Here is a 22,366-nt window from a genome sequence, read left to right as displayed (position 1 = left end):
ACCAAAGCAGTTAGTTAGAGGTTTAATGTGACCATCGCACAGTCTGAGATTGCAACAAAACAACGGCTTGGAAACTAGTAGTCCTGCATATTAGCAATGAACCTGGGAATCTGGATAGCAGTGCCCTGACTGCTGCATTAAATAAGGAGAAAGTGCTTCCACCGACAGGAAGTTTGTCAATCAGAGGGCACAGATTGAAGTGAATTGGCAAAAGAACAAGAGAGGAGATGAGGATTTTTTTTTGCGCAGTGAGTTGTTGTGGGATCTGGAATGCGCTGCCCGAGAACCTGTTGGAAGCAAATTCAATTGGAAATTGGATAAATACTCGAAGAGGAGAATATGGCAGGGCTATGGGGAAAGAACAAGGGACAAGGCAAGATGGACAGAATGGCCTCCTTCTGAACAGCATCACTGTATGGTTCTATAATGGAGATGTTACCCAGTTCATTTTATAAACAAGCTAGTGCCACCATTAGCCAATCAGGCATTTGTTTGCTAACAGGTCATCTAATATACCTAATATATCTAATATTTCCGAAGAAGGGTCACTGACCCGAAACGTTAACTCTGCTTCTCTTTCCACAGATGCTGCCAGACCTGCTGAGTGAATCCAGCATTTCTTGTTTTTGTATCTAATATACCTGTCTAGTTTGGTGTGTGTGGCCATTGATGACTCACTACTTCCACTCTGTTCTGAATTTAGTTTCAATGATTTCCCATATTCTGTATATTTTGTGTAAGAAGCAAAGAGTTGTATTTCACATCCTTGGTATGTTTCAAAGCACCGCACAGCCAATCACTGTTGCCATGGAGGAAACACAGTCGGCAATTGATACACAGCAAGCTCCCACAAACAGCAAATGAATGAATGATCAGATAAGCCAATGATGTTGGGCAGCAGACTAGGAGAACTCGCCTTCTCTTATTTGAAGAGTGCCATGTGATCTTTTACATCCACCTGAGGGGGCCTACAGGACCTCGAGTTAACATCTCACTCTCTCAGTGCAGCATTCCCTCAGTACTGCAGACAATGAAGCAGAATGTGGGTATGGATGAAACCCTGGGAGCTTCAGCCTGTACTGAGTGCAGAATTCCTCCCCCTCCGAGAGATAATGATTTGCTCCATTTTCTGTTTAGAAAACACTGTAAATGATGGAAATATTATAGGAACGCTGTTCAACTGGATTAGGCTGCTCTGGTAAAGTTGCTCAAAATTATTGCTGGAAACTTCCTCGGGGCCTTCTTCCTCTTCACGGTTAGGCAGGGCTTCTGCTGAATCTCTGAAAATCTCACGGAAAGGAGCAGGAGTAACCCAGAGGAAATTCCCGACATCTGACTCCAGTGCATAATATTTTGTACCAAATATGATATTACGAAAAGGCGGCCATTCAGGCCCCAGGGCTGAGCTGTACCTCAACGCCATTACCCAACTTAACTCCACATCCCTTGCTGCCCTTACTTAACAATCTATCAATCTCAGTCTTGAAAGCTTCAATCGTCCCTCAGCATCCACACCCTTTTGGGGGAAAAGAGAGTTTCAGATTTCCACTACGCTTCCGTGTGACAAAGTGCCTCCTGACTGCATTCCTAAATGGCCTGGCTCTCATGAAGATATTGCCCCCCTTTTACTGGATTCCCCACTAGAAGAAAAAGCAGTATTTTATTAAATAAAAGAATTCAGTCCGATGAAAAATGAACAAGCTTCAACAAGATGCAGCGCCTGTATCAGAGGCAGTGTTTTTGGGATACTGAACCAGTATAGAAGGCTCTGGGCTACATTGCTTGCAGTTTAACTAGGTTCTGTAGCTATGAATCGTACAGGGACAGGCACAATAGTCTCATCGTGCTCTCTAAACCAAAAGGCATGTTTGTCAAGTACTGAAATGGATGGAATGATACAAATGATGTTTGTTGGAATTACTGGGAGTTTGGTCAACGCGAGACTTTAACAGCACTGACCTGACTTTTACACGAGATGTTCAATATAGCATTTGTGGCAGGTTGTATTTGAACTCCAGAATTGAAGCCTATCCTTATTATTGTCTTTTAACCCACACAGTTCTTACCTGAATTAGACTTGATTCCATTAACCATGCCTTTCCCCATGCTGGGTTGACTAGATCTGGATATATCATCCCTATCATCCATTCGGGATGAGTGGATATCGCTCGCTCTAGAGGCTCTCGGTTTATCTGCTACATCTTTCTCCTTCTTCTTCATAGAGGCTGCTTTTGGAGATTTTTCAGTCGAGTCTTTAGATGGTGATGGTTTCGCAGGCGTTGCTGGGTGCTTCCCCTTGGAATCAGCCTTTCGACCGGGAGATGCTGACTTGGATTTGTTCATCATTTTCCTTGTGCTCTTAACTTTCTCCTTCAAGTCCTTCTTCATCAACTTTTCCGCCTTGCTGATGTTTTGCTCATTGGAGAGAACCTCAGGATCGACCATGCAGACGTCGGGCTGTGGAGGATGCGGATGAGGATCCATCATGGGGGCAGGGGGTGGGTCGTGACCTGGCCTTGCAGACGAATGATGGGAAGTCCCAGTGGTTTTGTCGACGGGGAGGTAATCCGCGTCCTCGTCCGAGTCTATGGCTGCGTCGGCAGTGATCGATGGACATTCCTCTGTCTCTGGCGGTACGTCAGAGTCAGAATTCAAGGGAAACGATTCACTGCCAGACGTAGGGGGGGTCTCCTCACCCACGTTTTGATGGGTGTGGCTGCCACTGGGTTGTGGGGCACAGCATTTCTGGACAGAGGTGCGAATGTCATCCTGAGAGTGACCATCGTCGTCGTCATCATCCGACAGCTCGTGCAGACTTGGGTTGATGAAAGAGGGCGAGAGCTCGTCCTTTTTGCGTTTGTACTCACTCGAAGAGATAAGCTTGTAGTCAGACGTGGCACCCAGGCACCCCTCCAAGTCATGGGCAGCATCTCCGTGATCATCACCCAACCTGCCCCTCTGGACGTCAGGCAAAAATGGCCTGAAAGATTGGTCAGTTGATGTCAGTGAGGAAGGGCGGACTAAACACTCACTCTCCTCCTCCTCCTCCTCCAAGTAAGATTTGTCGTGCTCAGAACCTGGGCTACTTTTGTCATCTGTTAATTCGGAAGTGCTGAACATGTCTGTCTCTTTCTCTGGAGTACTGTGTGTCAGTAATGGGCTGAAGCTCATTTCTGTTGGTCCATTGGCAGTGGCTGCTTCCTGTTGAGGAGGAAGAGGAGGAGGGGGAGGAAACAGGGTTAATGTCTGAGCCATTGCAGTTACTCCTGTTGCCTGCCCATGCTGTGATGCCCCTGCTTCTGAGGATGTTGCCTCTTTCTGCACTTTTGTTTCAGCTGTAGAGGGAGAGGAGGCCGATCTTTGGCACTCGACTCTGCAGGATAGTGTGGAGTCTTCAATGTCACACAGGTATGCTGAACTGTGCTCAGCAGGGGGTGGTGATAGGTCCTCATCCTCTGGAGGCTGAGAGATGGCCTTATCTGCTGGAATTAATGGAGAGACTTCATCTAAACTTCTTCCTTTGGCTTCCCCAAGGGGTCCTGGTGACAGAGATGCTGTGCAAGAAGATGGAGATGAGGAATGGGAGTACACGTCCTCAGTTTGCAGCTGAGTATGGACTGAGGCACAGTCACGTGCTGAAACTTCCTCTAAAGGTGGTACATCTTTTAATAAGCTTTCACCTTTAAGGTCAGTCGGAATTACCGGTGGGAATGGTTTCATTTCCTGGAAGGGACTCAAAGCTAATGTTTGAGATTCTCCTTTTTGTGATACTTCCAAATACTCATCTTTAACACTGTGATCTTCAAATCCCACACCCGGAATACTAGTTGAAAACATTCTCTCTTCTGTAAACGAGGAATATTCAAACTGAGCACCAGATGACTTTTCTTCCTTTGTCGTGTATGGATGTTCGAATTTGGTTGCCCATTGCTCTGACTCCGCTGATGGTGGACATTCAACAGCACACACAGGGAGCTCTTGGTCTTTGCTACAAGAAATTGCAGCAGGACTCCACTGCTTGTCCTCTACCTGTCCTTCCTGGAGTTTGATTTTGTCAGGATCTTTCCCCTCGTCAGATGGCAGTCTGGCTGGTTTACTGGTGCACTCAAATTCAGCAAGCGTGGACTTTACCAGCTCCCCTTGGTCTTCATGTTTTGTGTGGAATGTGTCCCTATCCTCCAAATAAGGATATTTAAGCCCATAAGAAAAGCTTGCCAGTGTCTCTTTATGATCACTTGTACATGAAATGTCCTTTTCTGCGTGGCAAGAGGTGAGCTGCTCTTTCTGTGATTTCGGCAGACTGTGCTCTTTCTCGGTCAGCTTGCTATCCTCTGGCTTTGGAGCACTGCCTCCTGCAGTCAGCGATCCCAGTTGCTGCGCTGCCCGAGGTTGCTGACCCTGGCTGGGAGATGGAGCTTTCCCATCCACCTCTTGCATTTCTGCGTACGAGCATCTCAGTTCCTTCCCTTGCTGAGATTTGTCTGACGGAGATTCCTTTTCTGATTTTTCCTTGGCACCTTTCTCCAACTCCGAGTCACTGCTGCTCTCGTCAGCTTCCTTCTCATAATACCCCAGAACGTTTGAATCTGGCTCTTTCTGCCTCATCGATGTGTATTCCACACTGGTTCCAAAAACGTTGCTGTCTAACTGTGGGATTTCAGCGTACAGGACTGAAGCAGAAGGACTGTCTTTTGACTCGGCGCTGCTTGGAGCTGATGTTTTCCTCTGTTCAGGAGAGGCAGGATGGGGAAGGTATTCCCTTTCTCCATCCTTACCAGCTTCCAGTGTCATTCCACACAGCTGCCTGTCCTTTGCTTTCACATCAGGCCCCAGATCACTCAATGGAGCTTCTTTCAATGTCGGAGAGGGGGATTTATGCATATCTGGAATCTCTGCATATTCAACTGCTCCTGCTGTTCTCATTTCACATTCCGCAGACAGAATGTGTGTTACTGACTCTGCTCCCAATTGGCTACAAGGTGACAATTCCTTTTCTATTGGTGACATGTGCAGTGTAGACTCCTCCGCCTGCCCAGCCTCCCAGGACATTTCAGACGGCAGCTCTCGCTGTTGCGACAGATAACCAAAACCTTTCGACTCTGGTTCCTTCTGTGACTTCACCAGGTTTTCAAGCCCAAGAGCAGTTACCTTCTCATCTATCTCTGCGTAGGTGAATGCTTTCTTCTCAGTATCTAGGCCCTTTCCTTCCTTTGCGGAATAACCTTCCTCTTGTGCGGTTGTGGAGTCCTGTTCTGTGGAAAGTTTGGGACTGACTGGTTTTGGCTCTGTATGGCTCACAGAATGGTCATCTAATTGACCACAAGTATCTTTTAATTCTTCAGCAGGAGAATGTGTTGATTTGCTGAAAACATGTGCTTGTTCAGCAGGAGTAAAGCCCTTACCACAAGTCACAGCCTCACTATCCCTCAATATATCAGCGTACTCATACACATCTGGTGGAGGATACACATCCTCTTGTCCCAAAAGGGTTTGCTCTTTACTAGCAGCATCAATAAGACTGTCCAGCAGCCTTTCTTGCTTCACTAAGATTTCCCCAGTTGAATCTCTGAATGTTTCTTGAGCCGTTCCTATTGTTGAGGACACTGAGATTTTGTCAGTCCGTGAGCATTCAGGTTGCGGAGATGTGACTGAAGGCATCAGCTCCAGAGATAGATCCTTATTCTTTTCAAACATACTGGCATAGTCAAATGGAATATCACTGCTTTCTTTCCCAATAGTCCAAGAATAGTCAAACCCACTGGAAAATTCCTTCCTTTCATCTTCATATGAAGAGTACTTGTATTCGCTTGCAGTCTCTTTCTCTTCCTTCTTTCCAGTTAGTGGATCCTTTACCTGAAATACCTCCAATGAAGGATCCTCCGGAGAACGCTTCTGAGATGTAACAGCAGCATCCTTTTCCAAATAATATTGAGATTCGTAGGAAGGAGGATCCCATTTGCTGGATTCAACTGCAGGCTTTGTGTCCACGATGAATTGTTCAGTCTTGCTTGCAGAATGGCTACCAATCTCTAAAGAGGACATCTGATCTGCTTTCGGACTTGTGCGTTCAGTGCGAGTTTCCCATACATCTGGCTTTGTAGCAACATCTGTCATTTTCTTTTCTGGAGTACAGATGTATTCAGCTTCGTGCTTTTCCTGGCTTTCAAACATCAGTTCACTTTTGGGTAAACCAAGCTTTGTTGCAGATTCATCTTTCAGACACAGAGAAGGCTCAGACTTTAACAGATCATCCCCTTTCAATAAATTATTTTCTTTTACTTCTACAGGCTTTATTTTGTCTGCAAGAACAGTTTGATGATCTGTAGGTGAAATGTCCTTAGGGATAAGTGGTTTTACAGAAACTTCTCCCTCACTTTTTGGTGTTGGCAATTTTTCTGTTGTTGGCGGTAGTTCACTTTCGAGTATTGCCTTGCCTTCCATAATCTCAGGAAGATCTTCATCTTTTGATGAACAGACCACCACACCTACACTTTCTCCTTTATCTTTTAATACACCTTGTGTCTCACTGATGTGCTTTGCTGTTGAATCGATTTGGGAATATTCAAATTTGAAATTCTCTTCCTGAACATCTGTTGTTGTGTGTCCCTTCTCTGAAATGTCTTTGGAGAATTTTTCTGTTGCTGCTTGTTCTCTGTCAAATTCTTCTTTCCTTTGTTGGCTATCTTTATCCACTTTTTCTGTTGTGTGTTCCTTCTCTAGCATACACGGTTTCATCTTTTCAATATCGGACAGTTTCTTCTCTGCAGCCTCTTGTTCCATTTTCCCGAATGCTACAAGTTCGCTCTCCGATATGCCTTTTCCCAATTTTTCTTTATCTACAAGTTTTGTCTCCAGGATCTCTTTTTCCATCTTTATGGCATCAGGAGCTTTCTTCTCTGGTACCTCTTTGTCCATCTTTTCAACATCTTCAGGTTTCTTTTCGATGTCCTCCTTTTCTACTTTATTCATTAGGTCTACTTTAGATATCTTTTCAATATATGTTGAATGCTGTTCTATTTCCTCTTTTTCCACCTTTCCAATATCTCCAGGCTTTTTCTCTGCTATCTCATGTTCAATATTTCCAATATCTCCAGGTTTCTTTTCAAAATCCTCTTTTTCCATCTTTCCAACATCTCCTGCTTTCTTTTCCAAACAAACATCTCCAGGTTTCTTTTCAAAATCCTCTTTTTCCATCTTTCCAACATCTCCTGCTTTCTTTTCCAAACAAACATCTCCAGGTTTCTTTTCTAAATCCTCTTTTTCCATCTTTCCAACATCTCCTGCTTTCTTTTCCAAATCCTCTTTTTCCATCTTTCCAACATCTCCAGGTTTCTTTTCCAAACAAACATCTCCTGGTTTCTTTTCTAAATCCTCTTTTTCCATCTTTCCAACATCTCCTGCTTTCTTTTCCAAACAAACATCTCCAGGTTTCTTTTCTAAATCCTCTTTTTCCATCTTTCCAACATCTCCTGCTTTCTTTTCCAAATCCTCTTTTTCCATCTTTCCAACATCTCCAGGTTTCTTTTCCAAACAAACATCTCCAGGTTTCTTTTCCAAATCCTCTTTTTCCATCTTTCCAACATCTCCAGGTTTCTTTTCCAAACAAACATCTCCAGGTTTCTTTTCCAAATCCTCTTTTTCCATCTTTCCAACATCTCCTGGTTTCTTTGCCAAATCTTCTTTTTCCATCTTTCCAACATCTCCTGCTTTCTTTTCCAAATCCTCTTTTTCCATCTTTCCAACATCTCCCGGTTTCTTTTCCAAACAAACATCCCCTGGTTTCTTTTCCAAATCTTCTTTTTCCATCTTTCCAACATCTCCAGGTTTCTTTTCCAAACAAACATCTCCTGGTTTCTTTTCCAAATCCTCCTTTTCTATCTTTTCAACATCTCCCGGTTTCTTTTCCAAATCCTCTTTTTCCATCTTTCCAACATCTCCAGGTTTCTTTTCCAAACAAACATCTCCAGGTTTCTTTTCCAAATCCTCTTTTTCTATCTTTCCAACATCTCCTGCTTTCTTTTCCAAAGAAACATCTCCAGGTTTCTTTTCCAAATCCTCTTTTTCTATCTTTCCAACATCTCCCGGTTTCTTTTCCAAACAAACATCTCCAGGTTTTTTTTCCAAATCCTCTTTTTCCATCTTTCCAACATCTCCAGGTTTCTTTTCCAAACAAACATCTCCAGGTTTCTTTTCCAAATCCTCTTTTTCTATCTTTCCAACATCTCCTGCTTTCTTTTCCAAACAAACATCTCCAGGTTTCTTTTCCAAATCCTCTTTTTCTATCTTTCCAACATCTCCCAGTTTCTTTTCCAAACAAACATCTCCAGGTTTTTTTTCCAAATCCTCTTTTTCCATCTTTCCAACATCAATGGATACCTTCTCTTGCTCCACCCTTTCCACAATATCTGAATCTGCAAGTTGCTTTTCTGGAACTTCTTTTTTCACCTTTTCAGTATCAGTGGATTTCTGCTCTAGGTCCTCCTTTTCCGTCTTTTCAGTGGTTACAGGTTTCTGCTCCAGAATTTCTGGAGCCATTGTTTTCACTTCTGCAGGTTTAGGCTCTGGCATTTCTGTTGCCGTTTGTTCCCCAATGGCAGGTTTTTTCACCAGGTCTTTTTCAATGTTCACCTTTTTCTCAGATAATTCTTTTTCTAACTTTCCAACACCTGCAGGTTTCATCTCTAGCGTCTCTGCTTCCATCAGTTTGTCGTGGGTAGGTTTCTTCTCTTGAACATCTCGCTCCAGTTTCTCAGTCGGTGCGTGTTCAGTCTCGTGGGCATCTTTTTCCATTTTTTCTGTTGCGGTCAGTTCCTGCTCGTGAATCATTTTCTCTTTTGTTGTCAGTTCAGGCTCACAGGTATCCAACTCCAGGAGAATGGGTGAATAAGGCAGCAAAGGTTCTTTGAATAACTCGGGTTTAAGCGGCATGTCACCGAGAGGACTCTGCTGTGAACTAGGTGGAGTTGTATCTTGGCTTTTAACTGGTTTCTCAGCATGCAAGGATGCTTTGTCTGCAACCTGTTTGCCTAGATCTGCCTCAACTGAGTCAGTTCTTTCCTCAACAGGTGACTGGTGGAAAGGTGTATGTCCAGCACTGGTGGGTCCTGACTGAGTTGGGGAGGCCATTTTTACCGTGCTATCATCTGGACTGATGCATTTGTCATCGCTTTCTGGCAAATCAGCATCAAAATGTAAGGAAGGCTTAAGTTTATAATCAGTACTCTGAAAGTCAGCAATTTGGCTCTCAGTAATATAGTCACCCGGCACACAGGGAGCGGGCATGCTCTTTTCTGGAAACATTGCAGTATATTGCTCTTTTAGTTTCGTTGGAACCTCTACATTTGGTGTCTGGTCCTCTTCTTCCTCTTCCTCCTCCTCTTCCTCCATTTTAGCAGCTACTTCAGGGACAGGGTGAAAATCTTCAGAAGGCGGAGATTTAAAGCATTTGTCCTCCTCCAGTGAGGAAGTCGGTGATATTGTGCCTGCCGAGGGAACGTAATCCCTGCCTTGAGTGGCTTCTGTTCTGGAGGAAGCCATGCTATTGACAGTGTCCAATAAGAGTGAGCTCTTCCCAGTCTCTTCAGTCTGAGGTGCTGTTACTGATGCTACTGACTGGTCCTCTGCTACTGACGTGGCAAAGGAAGACAGCTTGTCGCACTCGGTAATTGAAGCTGCCGACGAGATATGCTCCTCCTCAGCAAGTGGTGCAGCAACTATCTCCGAGGGGTAAACAACAATTTCAGGCTCCTCTCTAATGAAGCCCTTGGCCCCAATCTCAGCCCCTGACATAGCCTTCATCTCTTTCATCCCATGGACTGCATCAAACGACCTTGTATCGTCTGGCACAGAGATGTCATAAGTGTCAACTTCATATTTCAGGTGCGGCATTTGGTCTTCCTGCTCATCGTGAATTTCTTCATCGGAAATGGTTTGTTCAGTCTCAGAATAGCCAGGGATAGTTTCATCCTGGATGTATGAGATTGGCTCGGCCACTGCCCCTTGTGCAGTTGGCAGCTGGGTTGCTGCTGTCTCTACCTTAGTCTTGGTCTCTTTGGATTCCGGTGTTGCAATTTCCTTTTTCTGTGCTGGAGAAATTTCACATTCAATGATATCTTTGTCTTGTTTTTCACCAATTTGTTGTTTATCTTTCAATTCATCATGAAGCACTCCTTCTTTCTCCTTGGTTTTTAGATTTTTATCTTCTTCTGCACCTTCCACCGTTTCTTCCAGTTCTGCTTTCTCAACCACCTCTTCCCCTTCACTTTCTTCTACCTGCTCCCTTGTTCCCACTGTTTCAATGTATCTTTCACATTTTTCCATTTCTTCCATTTCATCCTTTCTTCCAACTTCTTTTTCTAACTTTTCTGGCATTTTGATTTTTTCCTTAGCAATGTAATCTTCCTCTTCATCAAGTGGAGTTTCTAATTCATCTTTAATTAAGCTTTCTTCATCCTTCTCTGTCCTCACTACCTTTTCTTCCAATTCACTCATTTCCAATGATTCCTCCATTCCAGCACCTTCATCTTCAAACTTCTCCGTTGTTGGTTCAGGTCGACAGATAATTTGTTCCTCACGCGGTGATTCTCCCTCTACATCTGTAGTATTTATTCCTTCATCTGGAGATTCAAGAGGAGCCTTTATGTCGGTAACAACTGGCGCTATTATCATGTCCTGCTGATGGCTGGGCGCAAGCGTATCAGGTAGTGTTTCCTTTTCCACAGGAGCTGTTCCTTTTGCATCAGCAGGACTTTTGCCTGGCTCCACACAGACAGCCTCTATCTTGATTGTCTCTTCGTTTTTCAGTTGCTCAAAGTCCTTGGTCAGATCTTCTGGTGATGACATTACAGATCTCTCCTCCTTTAACTGAGTGACTGTTTGTTCGGCTGTCATTGTTTCAGGAGCTGTGGGCTCACCTTTTTGTTCCACAATGGCTTCCTTTGCCACTTTAGTTTTAGCGGAGTCCATTTTCTTCCCAGTTCCTTTTGCTTTATGTAGGGTTTTCCTCACCTCTGGTGTAAATGGTTTGAGGTCGGCTTTGAGAGATTTCTTTGACTCCTTTTTGGCCTCCTTTTCTTTCTTTTTCTCATCTTTCTTAATGTCCTTTTTCTCTTCCTTTTTTATGTCATCCTTCTTTACTTCCCTCTTCTCCTTTTTGATCTCTTTTTTTTCTTTGTCCTTCTTTTCTTCTGATTTTGCCAGTTTGTCTTTGATGTGTTTTTTGACGGTTTTCTCCTTGACTAACTTCTTCTTTTCTGTTTTTATTATGTCTGTTGTTGCTTTCTCCACCTCTGTCTTTCCCTTTCTCTCCTCTTTCTTTTCTAACTTGTCTTCCTTTACTGCTTCTGTCTTAACATCTGGATGTTTTGTAACTATCTCTTCATGTGGTTCCTCCTTCTTCACTGGTTTAGCAGCTGAAGACTTGGGGGAAGATTTGAGGCTTTCTTTGCTATCAGTCCTTTGTCTTATTTTTGTCTGTTTCACAACAGGAGTCGTCATGCCAGTAGTAAGATCTTTCTGCGTGGCGACGGGGTACTTTAGGAAATCCAGGTGTTTCAATTTCTCCAGTCCTTCCAAGATTTTGTTCTGTGGTGCATTACCAGGAAAAAGAACGCGGACTATTTTCTCTGTCGGGTTGGCAGGATGCCACACCACTAAAGCTGTAATCGACGTGAGATAAGGGACTGAAATCTCGCCTTCTTTTCCATTTGGTAGAATGATGCCAGTCTTTGCTTTGCTGTTCCCTGCCCACTTTTGCATCAGGAACTGCATTTCCTTGCTGTCTTTCACTGGGTTGAGGATATACATGTCTAATCGCCCAACTCCCATTTTGTGGAATAGTGGGATAGGGTCAATTGTAGCACCAACAACTCTGTTGAGAGGTTCTGGTTTGACTCCCAGTTTGGTTAAGTACTGTAGTGTTAAACAGGCTTCTTCAATGCTTCTTTTAACCTTCATAGAGGACTCGTGCATTTTCAGTTTGTCAGGGACGTTGAAGAATACCACTCCCAATTCAGGGGAGATAAGGTTCTTAATCCAGTCACTGTACGTGGTGGATCCTTGCGATTGTTCCTCATCCTGTTCAGCAATCTTTCGCTGAAGCAGCCCATTAATTCCAGGTAAATTATCTGCGCCTATGTGTGTCAACAAAATGGAGTCAATCCTGTCCAAGTGACGGACTAGCTTCCAGAAGCAAGACTTCCTCTCAGATCCTCCATCCACGAGGATGTTGAAACCGTTCACGGCAAATAGTGCCGAGTCGCCTCTTCCGCCAGGGAAGATGTAGCAGCATGGCTTGGACAGTTTGAGGAAGCCTCCTGAGGTCGGAGGTTCTAGCAGGTCAAAGGGCGACGGAACCTCAACGGATTCCGTGAGGTACTCTGTAAATTCAGAGACGCCATCCATCTCTGGCAGCATGGGTGCCGGGTTCAGTTTAATGCTGATGAACCCCTGGAGATTGTGCTGTATTAGGTTGCTCCAGTCTCCTTCTCCAGAGTGGCAGATAGTAACACAGGCCTTGGTGTCGATGTCTGTACTGCTGAGTAGTTCTGTGACCTGAAACAACGGCAATTAAAGAGTTTTAGACACACTTCATCCACACTAAAGTACAAGTCAGTCAGCTCTGATCTCTGCATTATAAAAAGGACAATGAGATAGTGGAGTAAGGTGCAAAAAGGATTCACATGGATAATATCAGCAGAAGGGTGGATAACCAGAGGACACAGGTTGCAGGACATTGGCAAAAGAAACAAAGATGGCCTGGAAAAACATTTGACGCAGTGAGTTGTTGTGATCTGGAATGCGCTGCCTGAAAGGGCGGTGGAAGCAGATTCAATAGTAACTTTCAAAAGGAAAGGAGGTAAATATTTGAGTGGAAAATTTACAGAGCCATGGGGAAAGAGCAGGAGAGTGAGACTAAACTAGATAGCTCTTTCTATTTTCTATGATAATATGACACCAGAACAGAAAGGATATACTTATCAGGAAAGGCTGAACTGGTTGGAGCTCTTCTCTGCAATATTTAAGATTTTTAATATTTTAATACTTTTAAAACAAGCTAAAACAGTTTGTACATCCATTATTAATGGTCTTTCTCTCTCCGCTGAAGGCACTGACCATAGCTGGGCTATAGATCCAAGCACCCATGAAGCCCCGCAGTCCTGTGCCCAGGTAACATTCTTCATGGATGGGGCTGGAGAGTAGGCCACTCAACTGCGGAAAGCATCACAGCCAAGATCAATCTGTCTTGACACCGATTCTCCAACAGATGTCACTGGAGCAGCAAAGGGAATCTTGGCTGGTTCTTCATCCCCCTACTCCAGAACCAGCTCCATGCAAAGCTGAGATCACTTACTGTCCAGAAATCAAACCTGGAATCTGGGTCCGCTACTCACTTTCTATTGGGGAGAAAGCGGGAACAGGTTACTGAGTTGGAAAATCAGCCATGATCATAATGAATGGCGGAGCAGGCTCGAAGGGCCGAATGGCCTACTCCTGCTCCTATTTTCTATGTTTCTATGCTTAAACCAGAGACATTCATAGAGAAATGGTTCAAGACATTTCTGACAGATGTGATGGGTATACACGTAGCACACAAGTCTTTCTTGCCTTTCCCACCCTCTGTTCACTGCTGCCCTTCCTCATTCATCTGGCCTTTAGGAATCAAGAGCAGTAGCTACGAGCTTAAAAGTTCATGCAAGTAAATCTCACCTCAGGGTCTGCAAACGTCTCGATGAATCTTTGAAAAGAGTAGCTTCCAGTTTGCAGAATGAGATCTCCTTCTTGGTCAGAAGTTTGTCCGCAGAGAACCAAGAGCTTATGGCGGGACGAGTCTGTCACGAGTGAGTGAACCTAGAACAAGACACAAGAAACCCTTTACATGGTCCATCTCTGACACTTCCCTTCCCTTCCTCGACTTCTCTGTCTCCATCTCTGGGGATAGGTTGTCTACCAACATCCATTATAAGCCCACCGACTCCCACAGCTACCTCGACTACACTTCTTCACACCCTACCTCCTGTAAGGACTCCATTCCATTCGCCCAGTTTCTCCGCCTCCGACGCATCTGCTCTGATGATGCAACCTTCCATGACGGTGCTTCTGATATGACCTTTTTCCTCAACCGAGGATTTCCCCCCACTGTGCTTGACAGCGCCCTCAACCATGTCCGGCCCATTCCTCGCACCTCTACCCTCACCCCTTCCCCTCCCTCCCAGAACCGTGACAGGGTTCCCCGTGTCCTCACTTTTCACCCCATCAGCCTCCATATCCAAAGGATCATCCTCCGCCATTTCCGCCACCTCCAGCGTGATGCCACTACCAGTCGCATCTTCCCCTCCCTTCCCCTGTCAGCATTCCGAAGGGATCGATCCCTCCGCGACACCCTGGTCCACTCCTCCATTACCCCCACCACCTCGTCCCCGTCCCATGGCACCTTCCCCTGCAATCGCAGGAGGTGTAATACCTGCCTATTTACCTCCTCTCTCCTCACTATCCCAGGCCCCAAACACTCCTTTCAGGTGAAGCAGCGATTTACTTGTACTTCTTTCAATGTAGTATACTGTATTCGCTGCTCACAGTGTGGTCTCCTCTACATTGGGGAGACCAAGCGCAGACTGGGTGACCGCTTTGCGGAACATCTCCGCTCAGTCCGCAAGCAGGACCCTGAGCTTCCGGTTGCTTGCCATTTCAACACTCCCCCCTGCTCTCATGTTCATATCTCTGTCCTGGGATTGCTGCAGTGTTCCAGTGAACATCAACGCAAGCTCAAGGAACAGCATCTCATTTTCCGATTAGGCACACTACAGCCTGCCGGACTGAACATTGAGTTCAATAATTTCAGAGCATGACAGCCCCCCATTTTACTTTCATTTTTAGTTATTTTTTCTTCCTTTTTTTTTTAAACATTCTTTTTTTACATTTTTTACAATCTTTTTTTTTGCATTTATTTCATTTCATCTTAGTTTGTTCAGTTTGCTTACCCACTGTTTTTTTTTCAGGTTTGCACTTGCTGCTGTTCAATATTCAGTGTATTAACACCTAATCTGTACTAATGCTTTGTCTTTCAACACATCATTAACATATTGTTTGCCTTTGCTCCGTGACCTTTTGGTCAGCTATGTGGCCTGGTCCAATCTCGACCTCCTTTGTTATCTCTTGCCCCACCCCCACCTCACCTACTTATAACCTGTGACTTTTCTAATATTTGTCAGTTCCGAAGAAGGGTCACTGACCCGAAACGTTAACTCTGCTCCTCTTTCCACTGATGCTGCCAGACCTGCTGAGTGATTCCAGCATTTCTTGTTTTTGTTTCAGATTTCCAGCATCCGCAGTATTTTGCTTTTATTATATTGTTGTACAAGAAATAACGGGGTTGGAATCCAGCCTCCCAGCTCCATCCCACCCCTCCACAACGACTTCAGTCTCCACACTGCCCTCAAGCCAGTCAGGGAGATGCTACTTGGACAGTGGGTCCAGTCAACAACTTTGCACACACTGGGAACCTCCCAATGTCAGTAAAAGCAAGGAACCTGTCCGTAAGTCCGTCAGTGCTGAAGGTGCTCACTGAGAACTCTACGACCCAAATGCATCATTAGAAACTAACAGGCTTCCCACAGCTTTGCTCAAAGTGTTGCTGGACATGTTAACTCACTACAATAGGTGCCTTTTGCCACGTAACACAGTGAGCTGAAACAGCCACTGTGACTGAAATATGTCAAATTCTGTTCTGTCCAATCAAGAACTGGGGCTGGGGCAAGTGTCACAGGAAGTAAGTGGAACATTTACAGAAAGTGTGCACTGCACAAAAAACTTTTCATATACTTCTATCTGTACGTCACAAATCTCCTGCCTTTCACACTATCAGAACCTCTCTCGTTTGTATTCATCTAGAAAATATTAGCGCCCTGAAATTTCCTCTTTCCCTTCCTGTGCTCCAGGAATACTTTCCTTTACCTCAATGTTCTTTAGAGCTTTGGCCCTGCACTTAATCTTCTCAACACAAATAGCTTCAGTCCCCCTCCCAGCTTCAGGATGACACAAGATGACCAGTAAACATTGCCATCCACTGCAGTGGTTAAAAATAACTGTGGCTGACCAGTTTCTGTGCATAAATTCTATGAATTGTTCAGCATTACCTCAGAGGCGACTGTGTCTTCAGTAGGATTAACTAGGACCACGGTCTCCAGAATATCACTTCTGTGGTGAAGTGTCTTCTGGCCTGGAGCAAAAGAGAAAAAAAAAGAGATTTTGATTGTATAACTGACCACTCTGCACCAGGTTATTGGGTCGCAAACAGTCCAGGATTTCCCTGGAGTCTCCAGGAATGAAAGATTTGCCACCTCAGACTGAATTCATCAGCTGCAAGTCACAGGTTAGACACCAGTGCAACAGTCAGCAGTGTCCAACACATCCCAAACTTAGTTTCCTAATTCACGGACTACTACCTTTGATAGCGTAACTGTAGTCTGCTTCGGTTGCAACATGAACGTGTATGCAGTTTACCCATCTCATATAGGGCAGGGGAAACCAATGGGCAAGAGAGACTGCAGTGATATGGAGAAAGAAATTTCTATTCATACAGTGTTTTTCACAACCTCAGGAGGTCAGTGTTTTACAGTCAATTAAGTTTTTTTCTGAAGTGTAGTCAGTGTTGTAATGTAGGAAACGCAGCAGCCAATTGGTACACAGCAAGATCCCACAAGCAGCAATGTGATAACGACCAGATCATCTGTTTTTGGTGTTGGTTGAGGCATAAATATTGTCTAGGACACGGAGGAGAACTTCCCTGTTCGTCTTTAAATAGTGCCATTGGAATTTAATGTCCACCTTAGAGAACAGATTGGGGCGTCGGTTAAACGTCTCATCCAAAAGATGGCACCTCTGGCAGTGCAGCGTTCCTTCAGTGCTGCACTGGGAATTGTCAGCCTGGATCACGTGCTGGAGTCTCTGGAGTGGGAGTTGAATTCACAACCTTGGTGACTCAGAGGCAGGGCGCTACCCCACACAGCCATGGCCGATGACACATGCAGCTGGACTACACCCAAGCATACAGAAACCACAGAACATTAAAGATGTCAGCAATAAAGTATGTCCAGATACTTGGTGTAATCAGTGTGTGTAAATCGATTTTTAATTGTTCCATTCCATAAAGGAATGAGAACATAGCCTTTGGAGGAGGGGAATCAGTCAATCTATCAGATGTAGAGAAGATGTTTCCACTTGTGAGGGGAGACTAAATCCAGGGGCCATAAATATTAGACAGTCAGTAATAAATCCAATAGGGAATTCAGGAGAAACTTCTTTCCCCAGAGAGTGGTGAGAATGTGGAACTCGTTACCACAGGGCGTGGTTGAGGTGAAGAGTGTAGATACATTTAAGGGGAAGCTGGATAAACACAGGAGGGAAAAGATAGTAGAAGGGTAGGCTGAAAAGATTGTGGGACAAGGCTCATGGAGCATTAACACTGTAAGACTTGCATTTCTATAGCGCCTTTCAGGATGTCAGGGCTTCCCAAAGCACTTTACAGCCAATGAAGTACTTTTAAAGCGCAGTCACTTTTTAAAAAAAAAAACAATGTAGGAAATGCAGCAGCCAATTTGTACATAGTAAGCTGGGAGTGTCAGCCTGGATTATGTACTCAAACCTTTAGAGTGGGACTCGAATTCACAACATTCTGACGCAGTGGCAAAGAGTTTTACCCACTGAGCCATAACTGACTCTGAAGAGAAACGGTCCAACAATGAGTGACAGTTTTGATGAACGATGAGGAAGTACCCGTGGGTTCTCCGTCAGGTACTGTGATTCAAGAGCCCACACCACTTCAGTTTTACATGGTGCCAAGCAGGAAGGAAAGGAAAGGAAAATCAGGGTGTTGAGTCAAACTTAGGTTAGCCAGAAGTAAACAATGTTGCTCTCCTCTCACTTGCAAGAGTCGAGTCAGACAGGAGATAAAAGACAATTTTTATTTTACCCAAATACCCCACAGAAATACAGATCAAAAATGGTGGGAGTTAAAATTCCTTTGTCGAGATGCCCCTCCCACAAGGGTGCAAGCTTAATGTCCTCACTCCAGAATGCTTTCACAAGTACTAATAGTATTTTACCACGGGTTAGAATATTGTGCAACCATATCAAAAATGACTGCTGCAAAATTTCTTGTGCCTTTTGACAATGGTTAGATGATGGATAAAGCCTTTGTATGGCTCATGCAATCTGCTCTGTTCTGCTTATTCTCTATCACAAAGTCTCCTTATATATCACCCCCATCCACTGCACCATCACAGGTATAATCCAATATCCAGGATTAAAGGTCCCCAAACGATATAAAGACACGTGTAGATCCATGTTTGAGAGGTTCTAGGAGCAAGTCTCGGGGAAAAAAATGCTAGATGTAGAGAAACCTTTTATGTTGTGTGGTGCAACATAAAATGAGGATGCGTGGAGTTCAGCTGATTGAAGATCTCAAACTGGTTTAAGAAACAGCTAAACTATTATACTGTGCAGAGCTATCTATTTACAGGTCTTGCCTCTTGGTGTTACAGTAGCAGAGAGTCTGACATGTAGTCACATGACTGCATCCTGGTACTTAGCTCATTAACATACTAAGATCTTAAAGGTACATTACTCTTAAAGGCAATCACACAACAGTAGATATATTTGAATGAACTGCAGTGAAGACTCACTCTGTTGAGAATAAGGGTAGACATTTCACACTCCAAATACAGTGCTCTATTCCGTGTCCCTAAATTGCACCGTGTCCTACAAATGGATTCTGGTCCATCACCGACAAGTCTTACCTCCCTCAGTCATCCCTCCCTCCCATAATCTTTTATTACCAGACCATTACATCTCGATCTTTGCTCCTTCAACTTTTCAACCTAGATGCTGCCCTGCGCTGGTCTGAATCAAGATTCATTAGCGGGTCAAGGAATTCATTCTTGGATACGGGAGACGTGGTTTGAGGAGTCAAGTAGTCCATTTGGACAAGCTCCCATTTGTGGCAGTCCCAGTTCAGAAAGTTGGTGTTAGCAGAGAGAAATGATTCTGCAACCATTCCAAATGTTTGAATGCACTGATATTGCAGAATTGGGCAGGCAGGTGGGGGGGGGAAGGAATGAAAGACTTGCATTTCTATAGCTCCTGTCACAACCTCAGGTTGTCCCAAAGTGCTTCGCAACCGATGAAGTACTTCTGAAGTGGAGTCACTGTTGTAATTCAGGAAACACAGCAGCCAATTTGCACACAGCAAGATCCCACAAGCAGCAATGTAATAAAGACCAGATCATTTTGTTTTTGTGACGTTGGTTGAGGGATAAATATTGGGCAGGACCCTGGGGAGAACTCCCCTGGTCTTCTTCGAAATAATGGCCACGGGATCTTTTATGTTCACCTGAGGGCAGACGGGACCTCGGTTTAACACTTTGTCTGAAAGAAGGTTGCAGCTGACACGGAAACCCCTGGGAGAGTCGGTGTTAGCCAACAAGAGGGACACAGTAGTGAGCACAGATTAAATCTAACTCAGTGACTGATTAACTATTCCATCAGCTTTTATCAGTCATAATAATACAAGCAGGTAACCAGTGGGGAGTGTATTTACGCAGATCTCTCCCTCTCTCCACTCAACAGCAAGGCAACAGGCTACTCTTTCTGTTTCAACCGAACCTGGTAGTGTGTAGGCCCAGTACTAGAATGCAAGTATTAACTAGTACATCAACACTGCAATTCACCAATGTTTTCTACGTTGCAACAGTGTCTACACTTCAAAAAAAATTACTTCATTGGCTCTAAAGTGCTTCGGAACATCCTGACTTGATGAATCACACAATAGCAATGCCAGCTTTTTAATTTCATTATAAAGCTTTTAATTGCTGTCAGAACAAAAATATCTACTTTTCTCTTCTCCATCATTAGGCATGATTTACATTTCCTCTACAGGGAACAGAAGTCAACACTAAACCGCCGCCTGAATTTTATTCTACATCAGCTCGTGTTTCCACACAACACCCGATCCCAATAACTCTGGACTCCAATCGCCAAATCCCCCTGAAAAGGGACAGGATCCAAGATATGCTGTCTCCTAGTAAGGCCAGTGTCCTCCATGTTAGCAATGGAATTGCATTGAGTCAATTGAAAAACAGACTAATGTTTGAGCGCATAATTGGGACCTTGAATTTTGAGCTGGTTCACTCTGTTGTGTAAAAACCCCTCTCTCTATACAGCCCTAATAGCTGCAGATTAAAGTATCCCAGGATTAATTTTCCTATTTCAGTGAAAAGGCTCGAAGAGATGCCTAGCCCCTTTCAAAGAACTCGACGTCTTGGTCGAATACAAAGATCAGTTCTGTGTTAGTAGAACAGTCCCAATTAGTCATCTCCGATGACATATAACGGTACTTCAGTCACTCCACAATGGCTGGCTCCTCCACTGAGAACCAGCCTCATTTACAGCGTGCAAGGAGGGAGCATCCAGCTACTTACAAATAACAGACATCCTCGCCCGTTAGCCTTCACCTGCTCCATCTGTCTGCTGGAAATGGCTGAATGTTTGTCCCACTTTCTGACTAAAGCCGTCACGTGTGATTTGAATCGCCAGGGCCTTTTACCACTAATCCAATTAAAATCATTATACCAATTATAGCTTGGGCACTTTTGGTAGCAACTAAGAGATAAGGGGGACTAGTTTGGTTTCGGCTTTCTTCAGTTTTCATCTGTTCAAACAAATGTTTCATCTCTTAATGGGTAATGATAACTTTATAGGAAAGTCCTCTGAACAACCCTCTCTTTCTCTTGTGTTTACATTAAGACTCAGCACATTGTGTCTCTCTCTCATTTATTCTTTCTCAAGCACCTGAAAACTGGGGAACTCCTCTCCTGCCTCACTCTTCCCTTGTTCATCAAAAGCTTTGACCTCATCCCCTCTCCTACTGACTCCAATCTTGGTGGTGCTCTGGGCCTCAGCCTGGGTTTTAATTGAAGAAAAGCGGTGACTTTTTAGTTTGTCTTTAGGCAGTTTAATCTTAAACCATGACACTGCGTATAAGTTCAGGAATAAATAACTGTCCACACTAGGTGAGAGACAGAATTTATATATGCCTGCTATATATAGCTTGGGGAGGCTACTTAATATCTAAAAGTTACAGGAAGAGAAATTACAGATGATCTACATGCAATTCATTCTCCTGACAGACATCTCTCAGGAATCATCACCGCATTTATTAATCCGGAGAATGTTACAGCCCAGAGAGGTGTGTAGTTTGTTAACATGTGTGTCCAGGACAGCTTTAGAGAGGATGCAAGGAGGGTCTATCTCTGTTTGTATAAAAGGACGTGACATCTTTCATTTGGTGCACACATATACTAGCAAATGGCAGAGACAATTTGCCAAGAAAAAAATACGTTGGAGTAGGACTTAGTCAGTGAGTGGGTGACATCATCAGCAGTGAGTGTCTATTCGGCAGTTATACAAAAAAATATTGACTAAGTCTCGACAAAATGGTCCTCGACAGTTATACAAAAGCCTCGCTCTAACTCATCAAAGTTTTTCCTTTCAGGAGCGGCTGTGTTGTGGTGGAATTTTCTAGAGGGTTGTGGAATGTTGGAAACTGGCCGGCTTGTTCATATTTAGCTACTTCGGATCTCTGAGGTAAAACTGTGGAATGCTGAACTACCCAATGGGCATTGATCAGTACAACAGCAGCCAGAAAGAGAGGACTTGCATTTCTATAGCACCTTTCACAAACTCAGGGCCTCACAGAGTGCTTTACAGCCAAGTAATTACTTTTTGAAGTGTAGTCACTGTTGTAATGCAGGAAGCGCGGCAGCTAATTTGCGCACAGCAAGCTCCCACAAACAACAATGTGACAATGACCAGATCGTCTTTTAGTGATGTTGGTTGAGGGATAAATATTGTCCGGAGAGAACTTCCTTGTTCTTCTTTGAAATCTGATCATGGGATCTTTTACACCCACCACAGATGGCAGACCGGGCCTCAGTTGAACACCTAAGCAAAAAGATGGCGCCTTAGACAGTGCAGCACTCCCTCAGTAGTGCACTGGAATGTCAGCCTGGATTATATGTTGGATTCGTCCTGAAAACATCCTATAGAACCCATGTGAAGCCTACAGTCTGTAGAATGGGGAATACTGAAAGGATTGTGCCATACTTGTTGCTGGCGTTGCACAATATGGTTACTACTAGTTAAAGCTTTAATCAGTTAGTAGAATAATTCTTGTCTCCACAGTGGTAACAGAGGTTATTAACTATCTTCATTAAGATTGGTTAAACAGCTGATGCCTACATGACAAACACAAGCTGGCAGAACCCGTTCATTAACAGACTTTAGCACCACATGGTGTACAAAGTCATCTGGA

At 44.1% G+C, this 22,366-nt stretch overlaps 1 protein-coding gene across 1 annotated transcript in view; it reads right to left on the bottom strand.

Moving 5' to 3' along the window:
- map1aa (microtubule-associated protein 1Aa) overlaps positions 1-16,214 on the bottom strand; it is a 29,162-nt gene extending 12,948 nt beyond the window's left edge. The window contains exons 1-3 of the mRNA XM_068015556.1: positions 16,134-16,214; positions 13,708-13,848; positions 2,067-12,552 (exon numbers count right to left, since the gene is read on the bottom strand). Coding sequence (XP_067871657.1) covers positions 2,067-12,414 — 10,348 coding nt within the window. The 5' untranslated portion in view covers positions 12,415-12,552; positions 13,708-13,848; positions 16,134-16,214. The remainder of the gene's footprint in view (positions 1-2,066; positions 12,553-13,707; positions 13,849-16,133) is intronic.
- Positions 16,215-22,366: the final 6,152 nt, after the last annotated feature.

The sequence above is a fragment of the Heterodontus francisci genome, chromosome 35 (assembly GCF_036365525.1).
Source record: "Heterodontus francisci isolate sHetFra1 chromosome 35, sHetFra1.hap1, whole genome shotgun sequence".
In the NCBI taxonomy this organism is placed as follows: Eukaryota; Metazoa; Chordata; class Chondrichthyes; order Heterodontiformes; family Heterodontidae; genus Heterodontus; species Heterodontus francisci.
Note: the sequence above shows the minus strand (reverse complement) of the source record. Positions and strands in the feature narration are given on the sequence as shown.